Source organism: Ascaphus truei, chromosome 7, assembly GCF_040206685.1.
Source record: "Ascaphus truei isolate aAscTru1 chromosome 7, aAscTru1.hap1, whole genome shotgun sequence".
Classification (NCBI taxonomy): domain Eukaryota; kingdom Metazoa; phylum Chordata; class Amphibia; order Anura; family Ascaphidae; genus Ascaphus; species Ascaphus truei.
The window spans coordinates 48,858,300-48,881,654 of record NC_134489.1 but is presented as its reverse complement, the minus strand read 5'-3'; the positions used below and the strand labels follow the sequence as shown (position 1 = coordinate 48,881,654).

The following is a 23,355-nucleotide window of genomic DNA, read 5'->3' as shown; positions in this document are numbered from 1 at the left end:
GCTTTCATACATCCTATTATAAATCGAAAAAGAAGACAAGCGCAAAATCATTGTGCAAATTTACACACGTGAATTATAGATTAAATTTATATTGATCGGTTAATCCAAAAACCTGCCAGGGCCCCCAGGAGAGGACTGCGCACTGATTTACTGTATGTTACAACTATAGAATAAACTTTATATTTTCCCTTTCTTACCTGGGAAGAGCAGTGATTTTACCCCACTTCTCAACACAGAATCGTCTTGGCCCATTGCTTCCTCTTAGAGAGGCAAAGCCTTCATATGGTATACTGGATGTTCCGGTAACAAACTGCCAAAATATAGAAAGAATTAAAGCAGCAATCAATGCGGCTTGACATATATATTTTCTTACATGATCCGGGCGGTTGTTTGGTTCCTTGACCTCCGGGGACTTTCCGGGTTCCTGCGATACCAGCAGCAGACAAAAATATTTGCTTACCAACACAAAATGCCCATGGCTCACTGCGGCGCCCAAAAGAAAGCCGCATCATCATGGCCATTTTGTGTTGACCCTGCTGGCTATGTTTGTAGTTTTTTTTTTTTTTTAATATAAATTACAAAGAAATAGTGTGACGTGAGGGGGTAACTGGGCTCATTAATAAATGAGGACCTCAGATTCTAAGCGCCAACCCATCAGCAGCACATTCAAAGATGCTCTGGGAGAAATAGATGCAAGCCGGCTTCAGAGATTTTAAGGCAAGACATTTTCTAAATCCTGCTTTTCAGGGGCCAAATTCTGAAAACGGAACGCAGCGGTTGCTGCTCGTATTGCATGCCGAATTGAGTTCCAGGAATTTTGTGAGTACCCCCCGGTCATTGGAAAGGACTCGGTATAAAAGGTGTTAATAAACCTGGTCTCCCGTGACAAAAATGAATTTCTTTTTACTGGGAACAAAGGGGGTCTCAAGTGGTCAGAGGACCGTGGATCAGATCTGGAAGAACACCCGATTCACGTAAGCTTAAACAACTAAAACAAATATTTTTTTAGGGTGATTGTTAAAGCAGCAATCTGTACAATCATTTTTAATATTAAATAATTAATGAACCATGAATTTGTTTTCTACAAGCTACCACTTACAGTTTGATCACTAGCTGTATTTCAAGGTACAACCACTTCTAGAACAAAGATGAATGGTACTGTAGTTACATGTTCAGTGGTTAAATCAAACACCAATAAGTATTTTAAAATATTTTTTTAAAGATAGCGTATAAACTTGGGACGGTGAAACCTGGGCAGGGTTTAACTTCCTTTGGTTCCCCCCTTTAGTGTGATGTCACTTAGGGGCAGATTCGATATGTGCTGAAGCAGTAACATCTAGAATTAGCCCCTAAGAGTTCTACACAACCAGACCTTCCAATCCAAAAGCAGAGTTTTATGACAAGGAAGAGGTGGGTAAAACACTTGATTAAAACGCATTAAGCTTTTTAGGGTACCCAATAAAAAATGTTTTTTGGGGTGATTACACTTTATTGGGAAAGCCAATTAAGTTGTTTACAAATAGATTTTCTTTTGTAAATTCTGTGCGACTGCTGGCAAACTACAATTAGCATAATTGCATAGAAATAGCAATGCCCATGCTACAGACTTTGCACTTCCTTAAAGGGACAAGTCATGGTCCGGTGCAGCCATGGGAATGTAGAATAGTACTACAGTACATATGTATCAAGAAAGCAGGTAACATGATCACATTTCTTATTAAATGATTCGCTTTTACCTGTAACAGACGAAGACGCTGCTCATTGTTAAATCTCTCAACAGCGACCCAGAACCAGCGAACAACAATGTGAGTGTCATGGTAACCTAAGTACAGTCAGAAATAGGAAAAATCAATTCATTGGTGACACATTTATGATCACTGCCATAGATTAATATCCTCTCACACCTGGTGATGTTTCTTTTAATCAAAGAACAGGCAAAACAGTAGAATGTAGAATTTGATATGTACAGACGAGACCATGAGTATTCTAAAGCTTGCCTTAAACTAGCCCGGTTACATTCTGGTTATGTGCTGGGTGTAACCTGGCTAGCTTAAGGCAAGTTTAAGGCATTTCTGCATTGACTAATGACCCATAGGATTAACACAGAAGGGGTCCCTGGCGGTCCCATTCAGTTTCAATGGGACTGCCAGGGACCCCGGCTGTTAATCTGATGGGCCATTAATCAATGCAGAAATGCTGGGTCTAGGTTAAGGCAAGTTTAAGGCATGTATCCAGCATGTACCTGGGTGTACCCGGATCTTTTTGGTGATTGCCACTGGTTTGTGTTAGAATAACCGTGGGCACTACAGTACAAACAACTTCTACTAACATTCCTTACATTGCAAACTAATGTCAAAATAGTTACTAAATATAATGTACATTTTTATATAGCTCATACAATGTACATACAGTATACATTGTTAGACATTCTAACCCTTACAAATCTTCAACTTCCAAGGACTCAGATAACTAGATCCACAAAGCTCAGTTAAATCAGGACTTATAATGTGAATTTAACTAAAATAGTAACAGATGTTATTTTTCCTGAGGTAAAGGTATATCCACAAGGCTAATTATGTGCAAAACCAATAGGCATTGTATATTTCATTAGCATGGGAGCTAACCTTAAAGTCACGTTATTGTAATATTGCTTTAGCTTAGAATAACTTGTCGGTATGTCTTACATAGTTACATAGCAGATGAGGTTGAAAAAATTAATTTTCATCAAATTCAACCTATGCTAGATATGGTGACGACAGATATTTATCCTATATTTGTTTTTACAGTAGTTTGATCCAGAAGAAGGCAAACAAAAAAACCCCAGTGAAACATTATCAAATGCTGGCTCAACATCCTTCCCATGTTTGATTATTTACTTAGTCCCTGTATACCTTTTCTTTTTTTGAAGATATTTATTGTACTGTATCTGCCATCACAGTCTCCATGGGTAACTAATTGCACATTGTAACTGCCCTTACTGTAAAGAACCCTTTTCTTTGTTGCTGGTGAAATCTCCTTTCCTTCAACCTTAAGGGATGACCCTGTGTCCTTTGTATTGCCCTTGGGATGAATAGTTATTCTGAAAGCTCCTTGTAATGTCCCCGAATATATTAATATACACCACTTACACCCGGCCCGCTGCCGGCCCCACGCATCGCCGCCACACCCATGCCTCCCCTCCAGCAGCACCGCACTCAGTCCCGCCGCCTCAGGGGCAGGAGGGGAAGCATCTGGCGGCAGGAAGCAGCACCCACCAAGTGAAGGTAAGTCACCCACCCCACCCAGTCACTGTCACCCACCCAGTCATTGTCACCCACCCACCACGTCACTGTCTCCCACCCACGCAGTCACTGCCTACCACCCACCCAGTCACTGCCTCCCAAAGTCACTGTCCACCCCACCAAGTCACTGCCAAGTCACTGCCTAGTCACTGCCTAACACCCACCCAATCACTGCCTCCCACCCACCCAGTCACTGCCACCCACCCAGTCACTGACAGTGTGTCACTAAGTCACTGCCACCCACCCAGTCACTACCACCCACCCACCGCCTCGCACCCACCCAGTCACTGCCTCGCAACCCAGTCACTACCTTGCAACCAAAGTCACTGCTTCCCACCCACCCAGTTACTGGCTCCCATCTACCCACCCACCGCCTCCCACCCAGTCACTGCCTCCCACCCAGTCACTGCCTCCCACCCACCCAGTCACTGCCTAACACCCACCCAGTCACTACCGAACCACCAACCACCCAGTCACTGCCCTCCACCCACCCAGTCACTGCCAAGTGTCACTGCCACCCACCCAGTCACTGCCACCCACACACCGCCTCGCACCCACCCACCCACCCAGTCACTGCCTCCCACCCAGTCACTGCCTCCCTAGTCATGGCCCATGACCAAGGGGGTGAAATTGGAGCTGTGAAGGGGGTGGGGGGGAAATGGAGCTGTGAAGGGGGAGGGCGAGCTGTGAAAGGGGGGGGATCGGACATGTGAACGCGGGAGGGGGGACGACGACGCAGCTGTGAAGGGGGTGGTAGCCGAGAGAGAGGGGGAGCGGGAAAATTAAATCCCGGGCAACGCCGGATTTATCAGCTAGTATACAATAATATATAAACATGTACATAAACAGTGCCCATTTTATAGCCTGCACTATGTTGGAGCTGTTATCAATATGGCGAGTAATATGTTAAAGGCCTTTACGCACTTGCAGCAATAATAGTGCAAGAGAACATTTTTTTTATCCTAAGTGCTGGTACCTCCTAGTTAAATGTGGATGTTGGCATTTAGACCACAACGGGTTTAGCAAATCAAACTCATTTATTGAGCCTGAGTGTTGGCTCAATAAATGAGTTTGATTTGCTAAACCCGTTGTGCCCTATGTTCCTTTGTTCATCTGTTCAGGACTGATTGCAGGCTTTCGTGCAAACACTGGAGCACCGGTAACTGTATCATTATTTTTCTTTTTAAGGTGTGCAGCATTTCTCTTATATTGTCTGGGGTTTAGACCACAACATTGGTCATTAGATCAGGAGTTCAGCTTTAACCTTAATGGCAGACAGCACGCTCCAAAAATGTAAGTACATTGTTTATTGCTCTTTTAAACATTCTTTTAAAAGCATATTAAAACTATGAACAACAAAAAGTAGAACCCGAAGCTGTCATGTTGCCACTTTGGTTTATGGTACAGGAAGCTTGAGAAATCATATACGTCAATGTCATTTCACATAATTTTGTACTCTTTGTACTGTAGATGGCAGGAATATATACAATGTGACAAAATTACCTAGCAACAAAGATACTTCTAACTGGTGATAAATTGCTAACGTAATTGAAATGAAAATTGACATTGTAAAGTAAATGAAAACTTTATATTAAAATTACACTGGTGAAAATGATCCTCGTCATAGGAATATCATAAATGATATCCCAAACAGTGACAGCTGGACGGCAGAGAGATGCAGAATACTACACACGGCGGCACACATGAAATCAATGGATTCCATTACCGGGAATGTTTTAACTTAGTTATCTTATTGATATTTAGACCTTTATTAGCATATTAAACACAAAATGTTAGTAAATGAAAACATTCTGATTAAAGGTTTTATAACTGGAGTGCAGCCTTCTTTTAAGGGAATGCATTTGCTCATGTCTAGGGATGATTGTGACTGTGGGTCTATGCGATCAGAACAGAAGATTTGTTCTTAAATTACTGCCCCTGAGGTGCTGGTTAGTGTCATGTGATAACTGCACCAGTGGTCAGACACAAGACTCTGCTTCTATAAAAATTCTGGCACTAAGAGGTTTAAGGTGCTGTGCTGTCATATCATTTCAACATCTACCATTAATATAAGTCTCAATGCCATTAGAGATAAAATCGGAAAAGTTGTGTACCTCCTCTGTACTCTGTGTTATTTCTCCAATCTGTCAGGTCAATCTCAGCTGTTCCTGCAATAACTAGTTCAAGCTCCCTTGCATCAAAAACTGACACCAGACGAGCATCAACTACCTGAAAAAGGGGAAAAGTAAAATAATTGAGTGACATTAAGTTTGACAATAAAAGTTTGATTTTTTTATTTGCTATCATGGAGTTTGTAACATTTACAAGTCATTGTGTAAAATAATCTGATAAACTAATGATAACATGTATATTTCAGTATTTTTACACTGGTGTGATGAAAAACATTCTCTAATACCAGTTATAAGAAAGTTGCTAAGAGTATTCCCTACAGCTGGCACATTGTTGTGCTACCTTTTTGGGGACCAGCTTTAGATGGAATTATGGAGACTTATTTATTAAAGGCTTCCTTCTGGGTGCAAAGCTGGGGCAAAACTAACACAAAAGAATTACACCAGATTTATCAATGGCAAAACTCCAATTGCTATCAATGTAACTTTATTTCTTTGATAAGATGCATTTTTTTGCACTGGTTTTCCCCCCTTTTGCAGCTGGGAGATTTCAGAAAATAGGTCCCCATACTGTACTACCAAGATATTTTTTTTTCTTTCATCACTTGAATTTTATTATAAATTTTTTCAAGGGGGGTTAGTAACAACACAGCAACAAAGGCAACATAAAGAGGCGCATGCGCGAGGCTGAGGTGGATGGCAGCATAAACTTAGTGCTCCGTCCCCCACCTCCCAAAAAGCAATAAAAAAAGCTGCAAACGACCCGTAAATAAAACTAGAAAACGCCATAGAAGCACAGCGGTAACCCCCGCGATGGCCCCGCTGAACCCTAAAAAGAAAAAGGAGGGAGATCTCCGAAAATATCTCGGTCGACCTGCCTCACGGACCGCCGGGGCAGAAATGGCGCCGGAATCAGCAGCAGGCTCAGAATCAGAAAGAGAGGAGGACCCCCCAGGAGAGCCGGCACAGCAACCGGTTCGCCAGTGTGATTTTGACCGGCTCTACCAAGACATGAAGGCGCTAATTCATGTAGAGATGCAAGATCTGAAAAAGGAGGTACACGGCCTAGGGGAAAGAACTGGGGCCCTAGAAGATAAAATGGTGACCACCTCGAAGCACATAAAAAAGGCAGACAAAAGGGCAGCATACATGCAGGCACAAATCAATGAATTCACGGACCGACAAGAAGATGCGGAGAATAGGGATCGCCGCAACAATATCAGAGTTCGCGGCATCCCTGAGGCCATCACAGACGTAGAGGGATTTGTGACCAGGTGGCTAGAATCACTGCTCCCGTAGCTGCCAGCTGCCGAATTAACAATGGGCCGATGCCACAGGGCCCTCAGAAGCCGCCCTGCAGCAACTGAGCAGCCCCGCGATGTTATCGCCAGGTTGCACCATTTTAAGACCAGGGATGCCGTCTTCCACAAAACAAAAACTGAAGGCTCCTGCAGGTTTGAAGGAACATCCATGCAGCTGTTCCAAGACCTCTCTCCGGTCACCCTAGCCAGAAGACGGAAGCTACAACCCGTCACCAAGGTGCTAAGAGACTGGGAGATCCGCTACAGATGGACCTTCCCGTTTGGCCTGCTGGTAATAAAAAACGGGAAGGCCATCTCTATGAAGGAAATTGAAGAAAGCGAGGACTTCTTAAACAAACTGGGGGTGAAAGAGGGCCCAGCAAGAAGCCCCAGGAGAGACCAACCGGAAGAGACGGAATGGAGGACAGCCGGTAAATCCAAATCCAGCCGAGACACGGTGGACACCAAAGGGAACTGAACTATACACTAGTGCACACACACTGAAAATAAAGTTGTTGGGTTACAGTTTGCCCGGTTTTGGAACCTTGTATCGACATTCCCAAAGAAAATCCCCCTAAACCGAAATCCCCAGCTGATACCGAACTCCGAACTAACAATCGGAATCCCCACACAAGCCTCAACCCGAAGAAGCCCACGATAACCCTAAAAAGGAAGGAAAGGACAAAAGCAAAAATCTCCAACATAAAGCTCTAACCTGGAGACAGAATGGCGGCCGGCGGTGGAACGCATGACGACCAAGATGGCGCTGCAGCAACAGCTAGACCGCATGGCATCTTCCCGGAAGCAGAACCTATCCCGGCAGGAGAACTAGTGAGGAGACGTCTTCTTTCGCGGGCTTCACCAGGGAAAATGGCGTCCACCGGAAGGACGTCACAGGAAATGGAATTGGTCGCCATCTTGGTGGGGGCAGTGAGGCAAAATCACGGAACGTCATACTGCGGCGACGGGAGCAGCCGAGATCTCGCGGGAGGTGGCAGAAAAACATGGACGCACTCTGACAGCAGCTAGGAGCCCGACAGCAGCGGAGAGGGACACGAGAGGTCACAGACAAGGACTAAGGGAGCGGAATAAGAGTGGCAAAAAAGATAGAAGAGTAGAAAAGAGATAAACAGCAGGGGAGGGGACAGGAATGAGAAAGGTTAGAAAGGAGTTATGGGCAGGAGAGGCCAGGACACGAACAGTAACCCCCCACCAAGAGCCCCACCTGGAAATAGGGTGCAGCAGGTCCACAAGCAATAGAATAGAAGGGGTCTGAAACACCAAAAAATAGGTAACACAGCGCCATATGAATGATCTCAAGGGGGGGCCAGAGGGCATACATAGGGTAATAGGAGGCTGTTAGGCAATAAAGCTGCTGGACACAGATGTGGGGGCAGAGTAGAAATACGGTAGTGCAGGGGTACCAGTGGCGGGAGAGAAGGGAAGTCGACCATCCATAGTTAACGGGTTAATGTTAAAAAATAAGTTTGAGGCGGAGTTGGTTTGCAGCTCAACTTAGCTCAGGTAAACAGGGGGGGGGGGAGGACGCTGTCCTCCACACCTGCCTTGAGCATGAGTCTCCACATGGGCACAAAGGGGAAACCCTATATGTGGCTCATGAAAGTTCCCACTGGGCCAGCCATGAGGGGCGGTAGAGGGGGAGGGAGGGCCATCCTCTGCCCAGGCTAATCGCCCAGAATAGGCAGAGAAGGCGATTGGGGGAGTTGGATCTTCCCCATGCGCCGGATGTTCAGTAAAGTTGATTTTATGTGTTGTGATGCGTGTCAATGTGTTCCCCCTGTGCGTTTCCCTTTGTTTCCCTCGACTGCAGTCAAGAAATATGGAAAGCACAAGCCGGAGCCCGAGAAAGAGACTATCGTGCAGGGTACATCTACTCACCGGGACGTCCCAGAATGCTAGCGATCTAAAAAAGGTTTGGATATCCACACATGGGTAGAGAAATTGTGATCCTTTCACATAATGTGAAAGGCTTTAATAGCCCAGGGAAGAGAAAACTGGCAATGACGGTCTATAAAAAGACTGACCCGGACATCCTAATGCTACAAGAGACACACTTTTCTAAAGATAGCTCCCCGAAATACATTGATTATAAATATAAAAAATGGTTCTCGGCCTCCGCTAAAAAGAAAAAAAGAGGTGTAGCTATACTATTTCATGATAGACTACCACCAACAGTTCAAACCGTCAAAAAAGACAAAAACGGCCGGTACTTGATCATCCTAGGAGAAATACAGGGTCAACCTCTCACTGTTGCAAATATATATGCCCTGAGTGACAATGCAGAGGCTTTCCTAGAGAAATTCTTCTCCGTACTCAGCAAACTGGCACAGGGATGTGTTATCCTTGGGGGGGACTTTAACCAGACCCTTGATCCGCTGCTGGATAGATGTACCCCTGAGGGCCACAGCCGGTCAAAAGTCAGGACAGTTTGGAACAGAGGACTGAGAACCAATAATCTCTTAGACATTTGGCGTGAGCAACATTATAACGAAAAGGGTTTCACATTTTATTCCCACCCACACGACAGATACAGTAGGATTGACTACCTCTTTGTATCTAGCAGAATGGTTTTGCAGATCTCCCACTCGGGAATCCACGATATTTCGTGGTCAGATCATGCACCGGTCGAGCTGCGGTGCACGGGATTCAGTCTAGACAGACCAGGAGCGAACTGGAAACTTAATGAGGTATTGTTAAAAATCCCCGAAATCTCACAAAAAGTGGGGGATAGAATCAGGGTATACTTTCAGGAGAACACGGGAAGTGTGGTTTCACAGTCCACCCTATGGGAAGCCCATAAGGCTACTCTGAGAGGAGAGCTCATACTGCTGCGGCCGAGTTTATTTGAGCATTTGCCCGTTCTCGGCCGCAGCAGTAACCTGGCGCGCGCCAGAGGGTGCCGGGCGCGCGCCGAAGACACGGAGGAGCGCCCTCCGATCGGGGCTTTCTCTCTCCCGCTGCCGGGTCCGCCGGGTCCCCCGGAACCCCCTGCCGCCGTCCCCCACATCGCGGGACACCACGCGCGTGCAGGGGGCGCAGGCACCCGATGACGCGTGACCGCGCGCACGCCGAGGGAGTGCGGCTAGCATGCCGGGGCATCCCCAGGCTTGCGGAGCTAGCCGCACTCAAATAAAGTGTGCCGGTAGTGTAGGGATCGCGAGTAAGCGAAAGAGGGAAAAGGACAAAAAAATTACCCAATTAAAATCAGAGCTGACGGCTCTATCCTCCCTCCACAAAGATAACAAAAATGCAACAACCCTTAAGGAGTTGCTGGACACCAAAACTAAACTTACTGTTAGCCTCCCGTGCTGAGAAGGAGCTGTCTTGGTCCAAGCGGAAATTTTACGAAAAGGCCAACAAGCCAGATAACCTACTTGCCAATAAGCTTAGAGACAGAATCCACGTCTCCCAAATTCAGGCAATTCGGACGGCACAGGGGAATCTCACCTCTGACCCCAAATTGATAGTAGAAGAATTTAAATCATATTATGAGACTTTGTACGACGGAGCGAAAGTGGTCCACAATGCAACCACGCAAGCACGTCTAAAGACATTTGTAAAAGAGGCTCAGTTACCTAAATTGACCAGAGAGGAGAGGGACGCACTACAGGCAGATTTCACTATAGAGGAGCTTCTGGAGGTAATGAAGTCACTGAAAGCATCCAAGGCCCCAGGCCGGGATGGCTTTTCCAATCTATATTATAAAAAATTCCGTAACATTTTGGCTCCTCACCTCCTAAAGCTATGTAATTCATTTATGGACGGTGCCCCCATCCCGGGCTCGATGCTCCAGGCGTCCTTCTCGGTGAGCCCCAAACCGGGGAAAGACCCAGCGGACTGTAAAAGCTATAGACCCATCTCACTGATTAACTCAGATACCAATTTTTTTTCCAAATTACTGGCTAACCGCCTTAATCAGGTGTTGCCAAAGTTGGTCCACCCCGATCAAGTAAGGTTCATATGCGGGAGACAGGCATCAGATAACACTAGACGGATCATAGATTTAATCGATTTGGCCCAAAAGAAACAGATCCCGTCGATGGTGCTTAGTCTTGACGCAGAGAAAGCATTCGATAGAATTGATTGGCCCTACTTGAGGGAGACGCTTGGGGAGTTTGGCCTGGGAGGGAGACTACTAGAGGCAGTTCTTGCTCTGTACCAGGGACCGACGGCGAAGGTCAGGCACCAGGGCTTCCCGTCGGGGGAATTCCTTATAAAGAGCGGCACCAGGCAGGGATGCCCCCTATCGCCCCTTCTTTTTGCACTCTGCATTGAGCCCCTGGCGGCACATATTTGCCGCAGCCCAAATATAACAGGAATCCAAATAGGAGATCAGCCACATAAGGTGGCCCTGTACGCTGATGACGTGATATTAACAATATCACAGCCCCTCACCTCTCTGCCAAATGTCTTTAATTTAAAACGATATCAGGTTTCAAAATCAACCAAGCTAAATCAGAAGCCCTAGCCATAAACTTACCAAAAGTCACGGAAAAACTGATTATGGTCAACTTTAATTTCAAATGGCAAACCTCCTCCTCTAAATATCATGGGGTAAATATCACGAAACAATTCGGCACCCTTTATAAAGCAAATTACCCCAGACTGATACAGACCCTGAAGGAGGATCTCAGGGGATGGGCAGGGTACAGAATATCCTGGATCGGCAAAATCCAGACGCTTAAAATGAATCTCCTCCCCAGGATTCTGTACCTCTTTCAGACCCTACCGATACCTATAATTAAGGAAGACATCCTCCGGCTGCAGTCTGCAATGGTGAAATTCGTCTGGAGTAATAAAACGCCCCGCATTAAAACTAGCACACTTATTCGGCCCACATCACGAGGAGGGTTAGCAGTACCTTGCTTGTTATCATATTTCAGAGCGGCCCAATTATCCCAAATTACTCAGTGGCACACCCAACCGAGGCTAAAGCGCTGGGTGGAACTAGAGTCCGACTGCTGTGCACCGGTGGCACTACAGGACTTAATATGGCTACCAAAAATGGTGCATAAAACCAAAAGTATCCCGCTCTCCGCAATCAGCAGCTCATTAGCAGTATGGGACAAGAGCAGATATAGATTTGCCCTTACACGGCAACACTCCTTGATGACCCCCATTTTGGGAAACCCTGATTTCGCTCCGGGCCTGCAAATTAAAGACTTCACAATCTGGAGACAAAAAGGCTACACTCGGCTACTACACCTGGAGGGACGAATCTCAATAAAATCTTTTGAGCAAATTAAATCTGAAAAAGCAGTACCAAATTCAGAATTCTTTAGGTACCTCCAGTTAAGAGCATTCTATGCCAAATCCCCGAACCGCCCCAGGCAAACTAATTTCGAACAGCTTTGTTCCAGGGGAACAGATACCAGGGGACTTATCTCTGGTATATATAGAGAGGTGGTCTGCCCAGCGACAGATGAGGACGTTACACTAAGCTACAGGACCAAATGGGAGAGAGATTTAGGGGAGACATTAGAGGATGAGGACTGGGACTTTATTGTTACAGCGGCATCCAAGAGCTCCATATGCACCACATTAAAGGAGAATGCGTATAAAGTCCTGATGAGATGGTACCTGACCCCGCTACGATTATCTAAGTTTGTCAGGAATTACCCCCCATTGTGTCCCAAACAATGTGGGGAACAGGAAGACTTGCTGCACATGCTGTGGGGTTGCCCCAAGATACTCCCAATTTGGGATAACATCAGGAATTGGCTTCAGAGGATTCTCGGTCGCATGATCCCGTTGGACCCCTGGGTGTTCCTGCTGGCCAGGCACACCCCGGGGCTAAACAGATCGACGCATAAATTAATTGCACATTTTGCAACCGCCCTGAGGTGCGAAATTGCAGCATTGTGGAAGCAGCCAGAGTTACCCAATATCCCACAAATCAGGAATAGAATCTTGTACGTCTGCCGGATGGAACAGTTAACGAGTCTGGTTAACGACACCGGCACAAATTTCCTAAAAGTTTGGGCGCCGTGGCTGGCCCAAATAGATATCCCGGGGGTCAGTGCCGCTAACATATTGCTTTAATAGTAACGGACGCATTCTCCTCTGATGCGGAGAGACAATTAAGGGACCTATACAAACTAACCAGACGGGACTCGACGCTAGGCCGGACAGGTAGAGAGTCAGGATAGATGCTGCTGCCCCCCCTCTCCCCTTTTTTGTATCCCTGTCTAGGGTCTTGATTGTCAGTGCGTCTTCCCAGTGCGTCACTGTTGGTTCAGGTTAAATAAAAGAGGGCGCGTGGTGACATTTATGTATGACATTGGGTTGGCAGACATTGTTATGAATGTACCATGCTCTCAATAAAAACATTTTTGGTTGAAAAAAAAAAAAGCAACATAAAATCAGCATAACATTGCGTCGAGTAGATGAGTAACAAAACCTATTATTCAATAGTGTGATGGGCAAGGGTAACCAGGCTATATAATAACGGTTAAGCCCTCTGGTTACCCTTGGGCTACATGGGTCCCTGGCAGCTACCCAGCACTATAAGCCAGGGGTCAGGTATCATGGCATGAAAAGTTAAAGTGTCCCCTGCTTTTCCACTTTCCATGTTCCCTTTACCCCAGACTCATGAAACTTTCTGTGTGTAAGTTTTAGGTGAGATATTTGGGTAAGAATGCAATTATTTTGTTTGCAGGTGTTCGGGGGCCGGAGCTACCGGTAGTACCTTCATTCTACCCGACAAGCAGGCATGATTTGCCGGTATGCGGTGGAACTACACCGGGGCTGCCCCATGTTCCACAGACTCCTGGTTTTTGAGCCCCGATATCTCAGTCCTATTTCCCTTACAGTCATGAGTCTCCCCAAGGTCCCCCATGTATTAAAATATGTTTTATATGTTTGATACATTTATTATAAGGCTTTATGCAGCCAGCCAGGGAATCTGCTTCAGGTGCCAGCAAGTCTGCATAGAGTTCGTTGTTCAAAGAAGAGACGGGATGTTGAGAAGTGTCGGGGTGCTAAGTGGCTGGGGAAGGGTGGAGCACTGAGTCCGGAGAACAGAGACCCCCGGCGGGGAGGATCCTCTGGTCTGCTAGACTTCGTGGAGCCTGCCCAGTAGGTGGCAATGGGTTGATCATGGGGAGCGGCAGAATGTCGGCGCTATATGTCCAGCCCATGGGGCATCCCGAGCCGGCTTGACACGCTCCCTCCTCTGACGTCAGCCAAGAGACGGGCCCCTATTTCTACTGGCTAGTGGGATAGAGTTCCCATGCTCTGATTGGTCGGTCCTTCTACCTCCATTCTAAGGATAGCTTAGAGGAGTGTATGTAAGGATATGGCCGAGGCAGAGAGCCAGACCATCTAGTGACTTGTGTCGAAGCTAAGGCGGGCTTTTCAAAGTTGCTCTGTTGCAAATAGCAGAGCAACTGGCTTAGTTTTGAAGCAAGCAAAGTCTGCCTGGCAGAGATTAAGTCAGACGCGAGGACCAAGTTCTGAGAATTGAATGTAGCGGTCCTAAATAATAAATATGATGGGGATCGTGTTCATAGCTAAAATGAAGATTATAATCATTGATATTATGTGACGTGATAAATTCCTGTAAAATATTAACATCACCCTACCAAACAAAGAGCAGGTCGTCAATATAACGTTTAGAATATACAATGGGGTTCCACAAATGTGGATTTTGTTCCATGTGTTGGTATGCCCATCCTATGAAAGTGGTAGAGTGTGTTCAACCCAGACAACAGAAGAAAATATGCACATTTATTAACTGTAATACCAGTTACGTGGTTTATGCTTTGAGGTGTGGGTGTGGCAAATACAGTACTATATAGGCCGTACTATCAGGCCTTTAAAACATAGGATCAGCGAACATGTTCACTTGATCAGAAAAGGAGATATGCTACACCCTGTCTCCAGGCATTTCACCAATTGCCACATGGGAGGCATTCTCAACTTCCAGTTCTCGGGTATTGAGCATGTTCCTGCCGCCATACGTGGGGGTGCTAGGTTGAATATGCCCAATAAACGAGAAATGGCCTTACAACATGGGTACACTGTCCCCTATGGGCATCAATGTGAACTGGGAGCTCGCTCATTTTTTGACCAATTGAACTCCAGTCTATATGAGGTCTATGGCCATTGTTTATGTTCCCCTTCCCCCCTCCCGCCCCCCTTCTGTCCCTTTCCTTCTCTCCTTCCCCCCTTTCTCAACCCCCCCCCCTCACCATGATCCACTTTAGGATCTCATTTAGTTCATTGTTTATTATATAATTGAATCTTTAGATACTGCAATAATATTATTGCAGTATGCCGTCATTAGAATGCCTGATGTATATACCTCCTAGTATCTATCAATGTGTTATAGCATCCATTATTATGTGATCAACATGTTTTTGTTTGATATATTATCAGGACATTAGATCCCTAAGTGATATATTTACAAACTTTATGTCATATATGGATACTTGTATCCTTTTTAGTATTTCTGTTATTATTTGTTTGTGGTTTGTCTATGTTACTTTAAGAAAAGTGTTTCCGTTTTTAGTCACAGTTTGGGCTGTCTCTCTGGGTATGCATTCTTTACGCTGATGATACACAGCACTTCTGTGTACAGTGGTAAGATACATTCATTACCATGTTTTTATGTAGCCATAAGGGAGACAGCCCAAGCATACTATATTATATACATATATGATTGTTTACCTTAGATTTTGTTTACTTGTTGTATGAATACATAAGAGATGCACCTCCAATGTAGAGCCGCAGATTGGCTTCCAGGTCCACAGTTCCGAGAGACCATGTGGCTAGCAAGCTTGGTGCCATCAAGTCAGCTCGGGTCCCGGACATGAAAGCCTCAGGTTGCCAGGTGTGAAAGCCATTTGGGCAGCGAAGTTAGCCTCAAGTACTCATATCCTGGGATGAATGGAAGTCATCAAACCACCATTTACCCCAGCCCAGACTTTGAGGAGCGTAACTCCACGGGTGGCTTCTTCCTGACAAGTGGCAGAGGTTGTCAGAATCTGAATCCACGCTTGCTGCCTTAAACTTGCAGTGCTCTGATAGGCTGGTAGGATTCTTCCCACGCTCGGATTGGCTGTAGTATTTCATTAATGAACTCTGAAATACTATAAGAAACCCTCAGTCAATCCGGAGGAGAGATTCCCAGAGATTCTAAGCGCCAGAACAGCAGCGGCAAATTCGAATGTAAAAAAAGATGCTCTTGGAGAAATAGCATGAGCCGACTTCAGATATTTCAGGTTGAAATATTTTGTAAGTCCCACTTTTCGGGGCCAACTTCTGAGAATAGAACGTAGCAGTCATGGCTAGGATTGCAAGCCGGAAACAGTTCCAGGATGTTTGGGACCAACACCCGGTCAAGGGATTTCAGGAAGAAAGAGAGCGGCGGTGTTGTCAGGAACTTCATGGCGATCTGACATCAAGGACATTTTGGGACAAGTCCCGGTCAACCTAAAAACATTGTTTTATGTACCATTTCACCTAGGAAAATCTAGTTTTGCAGCCCAGACCCCCAGTAAGTGTGTTTTCTTCTGTATTTTGTAATCCACTGTGTGTATGTCTGTTTCAATGGAATAAATTACAATTTGTTCTACTAACTTGTTTTGCTCAGTGAATGATCCTGATAAAAAGGTGTAAATACCTGGTCTCCTTTGACAGTCATACATTGGGAAGTTACAATGTTACTGGGCCAAAGAGCTAACTCTCTTGGACCCTTGAACACAGATCAGGTGTAACCAAAATGAGCTTAACCTTTATTTGAGAGCCTGGTTACACTAATGTTTAACAGGTCTAGAATTTCTTGAAATTAGCCACAATTCATTACTTTATTTCTTTGACCAAACCAAGAATGGCAAGGTAATTTACAGGTAATGTGTCTTATTCTATGGAAAACATGCACTGTATTCTTCCCGTAAGCTTTAGTCTTTTATTATTAGTCATAGTTAGAGACCATGCAGTATATTTGATGGACCAATTGGTCTGACCTGGCACAGATAGTTACTACAGTATATTAGGTTGCAAACATTTATTCTTTTACCTCATAAAAGCCTCGCACAAGACTTTCTGTCTGCTGCACAACTCCTCTTTCAATTCTCCACTTTACCATTCTTTCGATGTATTCTTTTTTATTCTTCTCTGTGACTGGTATGTTAGCGCCCCCTGGCTTTAACTCTCGCTCTGTAATCTTTATATAAAGAAATAGGAACATGAGAGGGCTATAATGTTAACACAAATATAATTATGACTGTGAATGTCAACTATATAAAGATAAAAAATGCTAAATACTGTATCTAATGAGTACTTTAGTATTATTGTAGGTTATTCCTTTTTTATTTGGACTAACAATTGATACTATAAGACGAGCTTTCGAGAGTTCTCCTCTCTTCCTCAGGTCAGCAACACTGATTTACAAAGATTCTATGAGCTTAACACAGATGTTAAAAAGAAAGATAGATATCTAAGGCAGATGATGCAAAAAAGGAATAAACAGACAAAATATCTAAGGAATTCAATTGTACGGTCTTGCACATATATTACTTCACATGATTATCAATTTGATAACTAATTAAAGTATGTCTGAGATATGCAAATGCACCACAAGTGCTGTTTTTATTTGCTGTACACTGTACACTGTACTGAGGGTTTTTGTCACTTTTTTTTACCCACCATAACTTTTTAATGTCTTGTTATACTCCCTTACCAACTTCAAGTTGCATAGCCAGCAACCAACCTCGCACTAATGTGATCCAACAAATTTAAACAGCCGTCTGTGAGTAGGTTTACTGGCTACGTACTTCTTTTAGCCATTCTGTGCTGAAAAGCTGTGTAGTACAGCAGGCATAAGCTTATAAGGGTCCGTGTTAAAATGGATAAGAAATAGAGGGACACAATGTAACCATTTCCATGTCTTTACTCGGAATCCCTGGCTGCAGTAAAAGCACTGTTTTCTAGGCGATAATTGGGAAAGACAGGGTTGCAAACCAGTCTGTGACATGCAAATGTAACACAAGTGGTATTTTTATTTATTATATTTAAGTGAACAAATGAAATTTCTTGTTTTCTTGCATAGTTAAAAAAGGGCCAAGCACAGACGACATTCAACACAGAGTAAGATAAAAGTGAGATTATAGCTACACATGCCTACTGGATCACATAATAAAGAGAAACGTATACTATGTTTATACCATTTATTCATGATTTTTAAAGCCCTTACTGTATACAGTACTACTGAACTATTTATGTTAAAATAAGAAATACTTGTAAAAATTCCAGGACATCAGGTATTATGCAAAGAAAAGTCACTGTATACTGCGCTCAAAATCTATAATACTTCTGTGACAGATATGAGGGAACAGTAGTGAAAAGAGGATAATACGGCCCTAAATTAGTGCAGGGTTTCTGCTCCACTCCACGGTTTGGAGATTTACCAAGGGGAATCCAGACCAGGACTTCTAGCTCTCCCAGCTTTCACAGGACTGGAGCAGCTGATTGAGCAGGGAGATGATTAAAAGGTTGCTCTAAACAGAGCAAGACAGAGCTGTTTGACTCTCAAGAGGAGGGTGTGCTGAAAAGCTGTGTTATGCTGAGAAAAAGACTTTTGTTTTGTTTGTTCGATTTACTCCTGTTATCTGCTGCAGTATTTGTACGGCAAAATAAACAGGCCAAGCTTTTCACCTCGGTGTCAGAAGACTGTCTCCTCTACCTGGAAGGCTGTGTGAAAGTGCTGATCCTTGGACAAAGGTACAGAGCAAGAAGGTACTTTGTCACATATGGTGGAGAATGCAGGCATCACACTGACAAGCCTGTAAGATGCAAAAGGAACTAGAGGAAGTAGTCACAGCCCTGGTCCAATCCACATCTACACAACATGAAACCAACAGCAGGCTGGCTGAGGGTTATGCCACACAACATGAAACCAACAGCAGGCTGGCTGAGGGTTATGCCATACAGCAAGAAACCAATAACAGGCCAATAACAGGCTGGCTGAGGGTATTGCCACACAGCAGGAAAACATGGCAATATTGCAGAGACTGGTGTCGGCCCAGGCTGAAGCTCATCAACTGCTCAGAGAGGAGCAGCAAAATACCGCCCATGCTTTATATCAGGAGATCCAGGGCCTATCTGAGAGGCTTACCGGGGATACCGCAGAAGCACATCCTAAGGTGGTTAGAGTGAGTAACTACCTGCAAAAGATGGAGGCTGCAGATGATGTAGAGGCCTATCTGTTGGCGTTTGAGAGGACGGCAGAGAGAGAAAAATGGCCTGTGGCTGAATGGGCAAGTCTGCTAGCACCGTTCCTGTGTGGGGAGGCCCAGAAAGCATACTATGATCTGGAACCAGCTCAAGCCAGTGATTACAGCGAGCTGAAAAAGGAGATCCTGGCCCGCCTAGGGGTGACAACAGCAGTCAGTGCCCAAAGGTTTCACTCCTGGACCTACAACCTGGATAAAGCCACAAGATCACAGATGTTTGACTTAATACATCTTGCCAGAAAGTGGTTAAAAACAAAAATCAACACATCCAGCCACATTGTGGAGCAACTAGTGATGGACCGATTTCTGAGAGGCTTACCTGTTGCCCTTCGTCGCTGGGTCAGCCAGAGTGATCCCCAAACGGCTGAACAGTTAGTCGCGTTGGTAGAACAGTACAGTGCAGCTGGAGAATGGCTTCAACCCCCTATCCAAGTGCAGCCTCAGAACCGGAAGGTCCAGAAACCCAGCAAAATTGGTAAGACTGTTCCAGGGAAAAGGAAGAATTTTGATGAACAGGTTGGGGTCTATAACCCCAGGGACTTAACCACAAGAGAAAGAAACTTTGTTAAGCGGGAAGAACCTATAAGGGACTACGCTGTAAAATGTTTTAAATGTCGAGAGTTTGGACATTGGCAAAGGACTGTCCCAGAATGGTTGAACCCATGGAATGTAATGTGGGTAGTAATAATGACGGTTATTACTCACGGTATGCCCAAACTGTGTGTTCTGCAAACAAAAATGGTTGTCTGAATAGTTACCCTTGGTGTTCCGTGCAGGTAGAGAGAAAAAGGGTTCAGGCATTACTTGACTCAGGGAGTATGGTTACCCTCATAGACCCAGGTTTGGTAAATGGTATTCAGGTAGATGACTCCCAACAGATTGATATTTCCTGTATACATGGGTATGTACATAACTACTCCACTGTTGAAGTAAAGGTTGAGTCACAGTGTGGCTCTGTAAATTGGCGAGTTGGTCTTGTACCAAAATTAGCCCATGACATGATTATTGGTAGAGATTTTCCCCATTTTCTAAGTTTATGGCCAGCTGCTGAAAAACTTGCCACTAGTTCGTCAGATGAATGTAATGATGATTTCCCATTTGCTGACATTTTTGGAGACGAACTAGACAAATAAGTCTGGGAGTAAACAGCCATACCCTGTAAAAGCACTAGTGGGCGACAACCCAGAACAAAATGGTGCCGGACCATCTAATAGACCGGAACCAGAGATTGACCTTATTGATTTAGAGGTTAGCCCAGGTAACTTTAAGAGTGCCCAATGGTCTGATCCCACTTTGTCAGTAGCCCGAAATTCCATTTCAGTAAGGAATGGAACCCCTACTAATCCAGACAGACCCTTGTCTTATCCTTACTTTGAGGTGGATAACGATCTGTTGTATCGCCTTGAGGAAAAACAGTCTGTTAGAGTAAAACAGTTGTTAGTGCCAAAAGCGTATCAGCACACTGTGTTAAGCCTCGCGCATAGCCATGTACTAGGTGGTCACCTAGGGGTTGAAAAGACTAAAGAGCATATTCTCAGAAGTTTTTACTGGCCGGGAGTGATGGCAGCAATAATAGATTATTGTTCATCGTGTCCTGAATGTTAGCTCACTGCCCCTTTGCCAGCGTACCGTAGTCCATTGGTACCCCTACCAATAATTGGAGTCCCATTTGAAAGCATTGCTATGCATTTTGTTGGCCCTTTAGTGAAGTCAGCCAGGGGGCATCAGGACATACTGGTGATATTAGACTATGCGACCCGATATCCTGAGGCAATCCCTCTACGCACGGCCTCAGCAAAATCTATTGCTAAAGAGTTAATGATGATGTGTAGTCGGGTGGGGATTCCCAAGGAGATCCTATCAGATCAGGGTGCTCCATTCATGTCTCGGGTAACCAAGGAATTATGCAAACTTCTCCACATAAAACAGTTAAAAACCTCTGTGTACAATCCACAAACTGATGGTTTGGTGGAGCGGTTCAATAAAACCCTAAAGGCAATGCTGCGGAAAGTAATTGATAAGGATGGAAAGAACTGGGATTTTCTGTTACCTTATTTAATGTTTGCTATTAGAGAAGTGCCCCAAGCATCTACTGGGTTTTCACCATTTGAATTGTTTTATGGTAGACTCCTTAGGGGGTTACTTGACATAGCCAAGGAGACATGGGAACAGGAGACTACAACCCATCGCAGTGTAATTGAGCGTATAACCCAAATGCAGGAACGCATGGCAGCCATTATGCTTATAGTGCGGGAACATATGGAAAAGGCCCAACGTAACCAGCGGAATAGCTATAATAGGAATGCTAGGGTCCGTAGGTTTCAACCTGGAGACAGAGTCCTAGTGTTAAACCCCACAGTAGAAAGTAAATTTCTGGCAAAATGGCATGGGCCATATGAGGTTATTGAAAAAATGGGTGAAGTAAATTATAAAGTGAGGCAGCCAGGCAGACGAAAGCCTGAACAAATATACCATGTGAACTTACTCAAGACCTGGAAAGAAAGGGAGGTTCTAATTACTGTGGAAACCACTGCCTTCCCTGCTAGGAAAAACCCAGATCCAGAAGTGAACATATCAAAGGCCCTGTCCAGGCACCAGGCACGGGAAGTCAAGGAATTTGTTAAATTAAATAAAAGGGTATTCTCCGCAGTTCCAGGAAGGACTAGGGTTATTAGGCATGACATTATAACCGAACCAGGAAAAAGGGTCAATCTTAAGCCTTATAGAATACCTGCAGCTCGTAGAGAGGCCATTAGAGCAGAGGTTCAGAAAATGCTAGAGCTTGGGGTGATTGAGGAGTCACAAAGTGACTGGAGCAGCCCTATTGTTCTTGTACCAAAGCCTGATGGGACTGTAAGGTTTTGTAACGATAATAGCAAGCTGAATATCTCAAAATTTGATTCCTACCCCATGCCAAGGGCTGATGAGCTACTGGAGAGACTTGGGAAAGCCCGTTACCTCACCACACTAGATTTGACCAAGGGTTACTGGCAGGTTCCACTCACAAAGCAGGCAAAGGAAAAGACTGCCTTTTCTACTCCCGATGGTCTTTTCCATTACAAGGTGTTGCCGTTTTGTGTGCATGGGGCTCGTGCCGCTTTTCAAAGGATGATGGACAGAATATTAAAGCCACATACATTATATGCAGCTGCATATTTAGACGATGTAGTGATACATATGGAAGATTGGGAATCCCACCTTCCAAAAGTACATGCAGTGTTAAACTCGATTTACTCTGCAGGGTTAACGGCTAACCCAAGGAAGTGTACAATTGGCTTAGAGGAAGCCAAATATTTAGGATATTCTATTGGTAGAGGGTTAGTGAAACCTCAAATGGCTAAAGTGGAAGCCATAAGGAATTGGCCCCGGCCAGTCACCAAGAAACAAGTGAGAACTTTCCTTGGCCTAGTTGGATATTACCGGAGGTTTATCTATAACTTTGCTACCCTTGCATGTCCCTTAACTGATCTGACAAAGGCAAGAGCTCCAGTAATGGTAAAATGGTCCCCAGAACTAGAACAAGCATTAAGGTCGTTGAAAGAAGCCATATGTGCCCAACCAGTGTTAGTAACCACCGATTTTGCTAGGGAATTTATTTTGCAAACCGATGCGTCGGACGTAGGGCTTGGTGCGGTCCTCTCACAAGAGAACCAGAATGAAGAACATCCTATCTTGTACCTAAGCAGAAAACTTAACCCACACGAAAGAAACTACTCCATAGTTGAAAAAGAGTGTCTTGCAATAAAGTGGGCAGTAGACAGTCTTAAGTACTACCTGTTAGGCAGAAAATTCCGGCTGGTGACAGAACACGCACCCCTAACCTGGTTGAGTCAGAATAGGGAGAAAAATAGCAGAGTGACAAGCTGGTTTCTCAGTCTGCAACCCTACAAATTATCAGTGGAACACAGGGCAGGCAGTAGACAGGGGAATGCAGATGGCTTGTCAAGAATGCATTCACTGGTGTGCACGGTCACTCACCCCGCTAGGTCTGAGCTGGAGGGGAGGATATGTGACAGATATGAGGGAACAGTAGTAAAAAGAGGATATTACGGCCCTAAATTAGTGCAGGGTTTCTGCTCCACCCCAAGGTTTGGAGATTTACCAAGGGGAATCCAGACCGGGACTTCTAGCTCTCCCAGCTTTCACAGGACTGGAGCAGCTGATTGAGCAGGGAGATGATTAAAAGGTTGCTCTAAACAGAGCAAGACAGAGCTGTTTGACTCTCAAGAGGAGGGTGTGCTGAAAAGCTGTGTTATGCTGAGAAAAAGACTTTTGTTTTGTTTGTTTGATTTACTCCTGGTATCTGCTGTAGCATTTGTATGGCAAAATAAACAGGCCAAGCTTTTCACCTCTGTGTCAGAAGACTGTCTCCTCTACCTGGAAGGCT

At 44.8% G+C, this 23,355-nt stretch overlaps 1 protein-coding gene across 2 annotated transcripts in view; it reads right to left on the bottom strand.

Annotated features, from left to right (window-relative positions):
• Positions 1-23,355, bottom strand: part of HECW2 (HECT, C2 and WW domain containing E3 ubiquitin protein ligase 2) — a 241,888-nt gene that overhangs the window by 1,237 nt on the left and 217,296 nt on the right. For both annotated transcript variants that reach the window (XM_075608335.1, XM_075608334.1), the window contains 4 exons: positions 16,754-16,900; positions 5,396-5,510; positions 1,737-1,822; positions 198-310 (listed from right to left, as the gene is read on the bottom strand). In XM_075608335.1, coding sequence (XP_075464450.1) covers positions 198-310; positions 1,737-1,822; positions 5,396-5,510; positions 16,754-16,900 — 461 coding nt within the window. The remainder of the gene's footprint in view (positions 1-197; positions 311-1,736; positions 1,823-5,395; positions 5,511-16,753; positions 16,901-23,355) is intronic.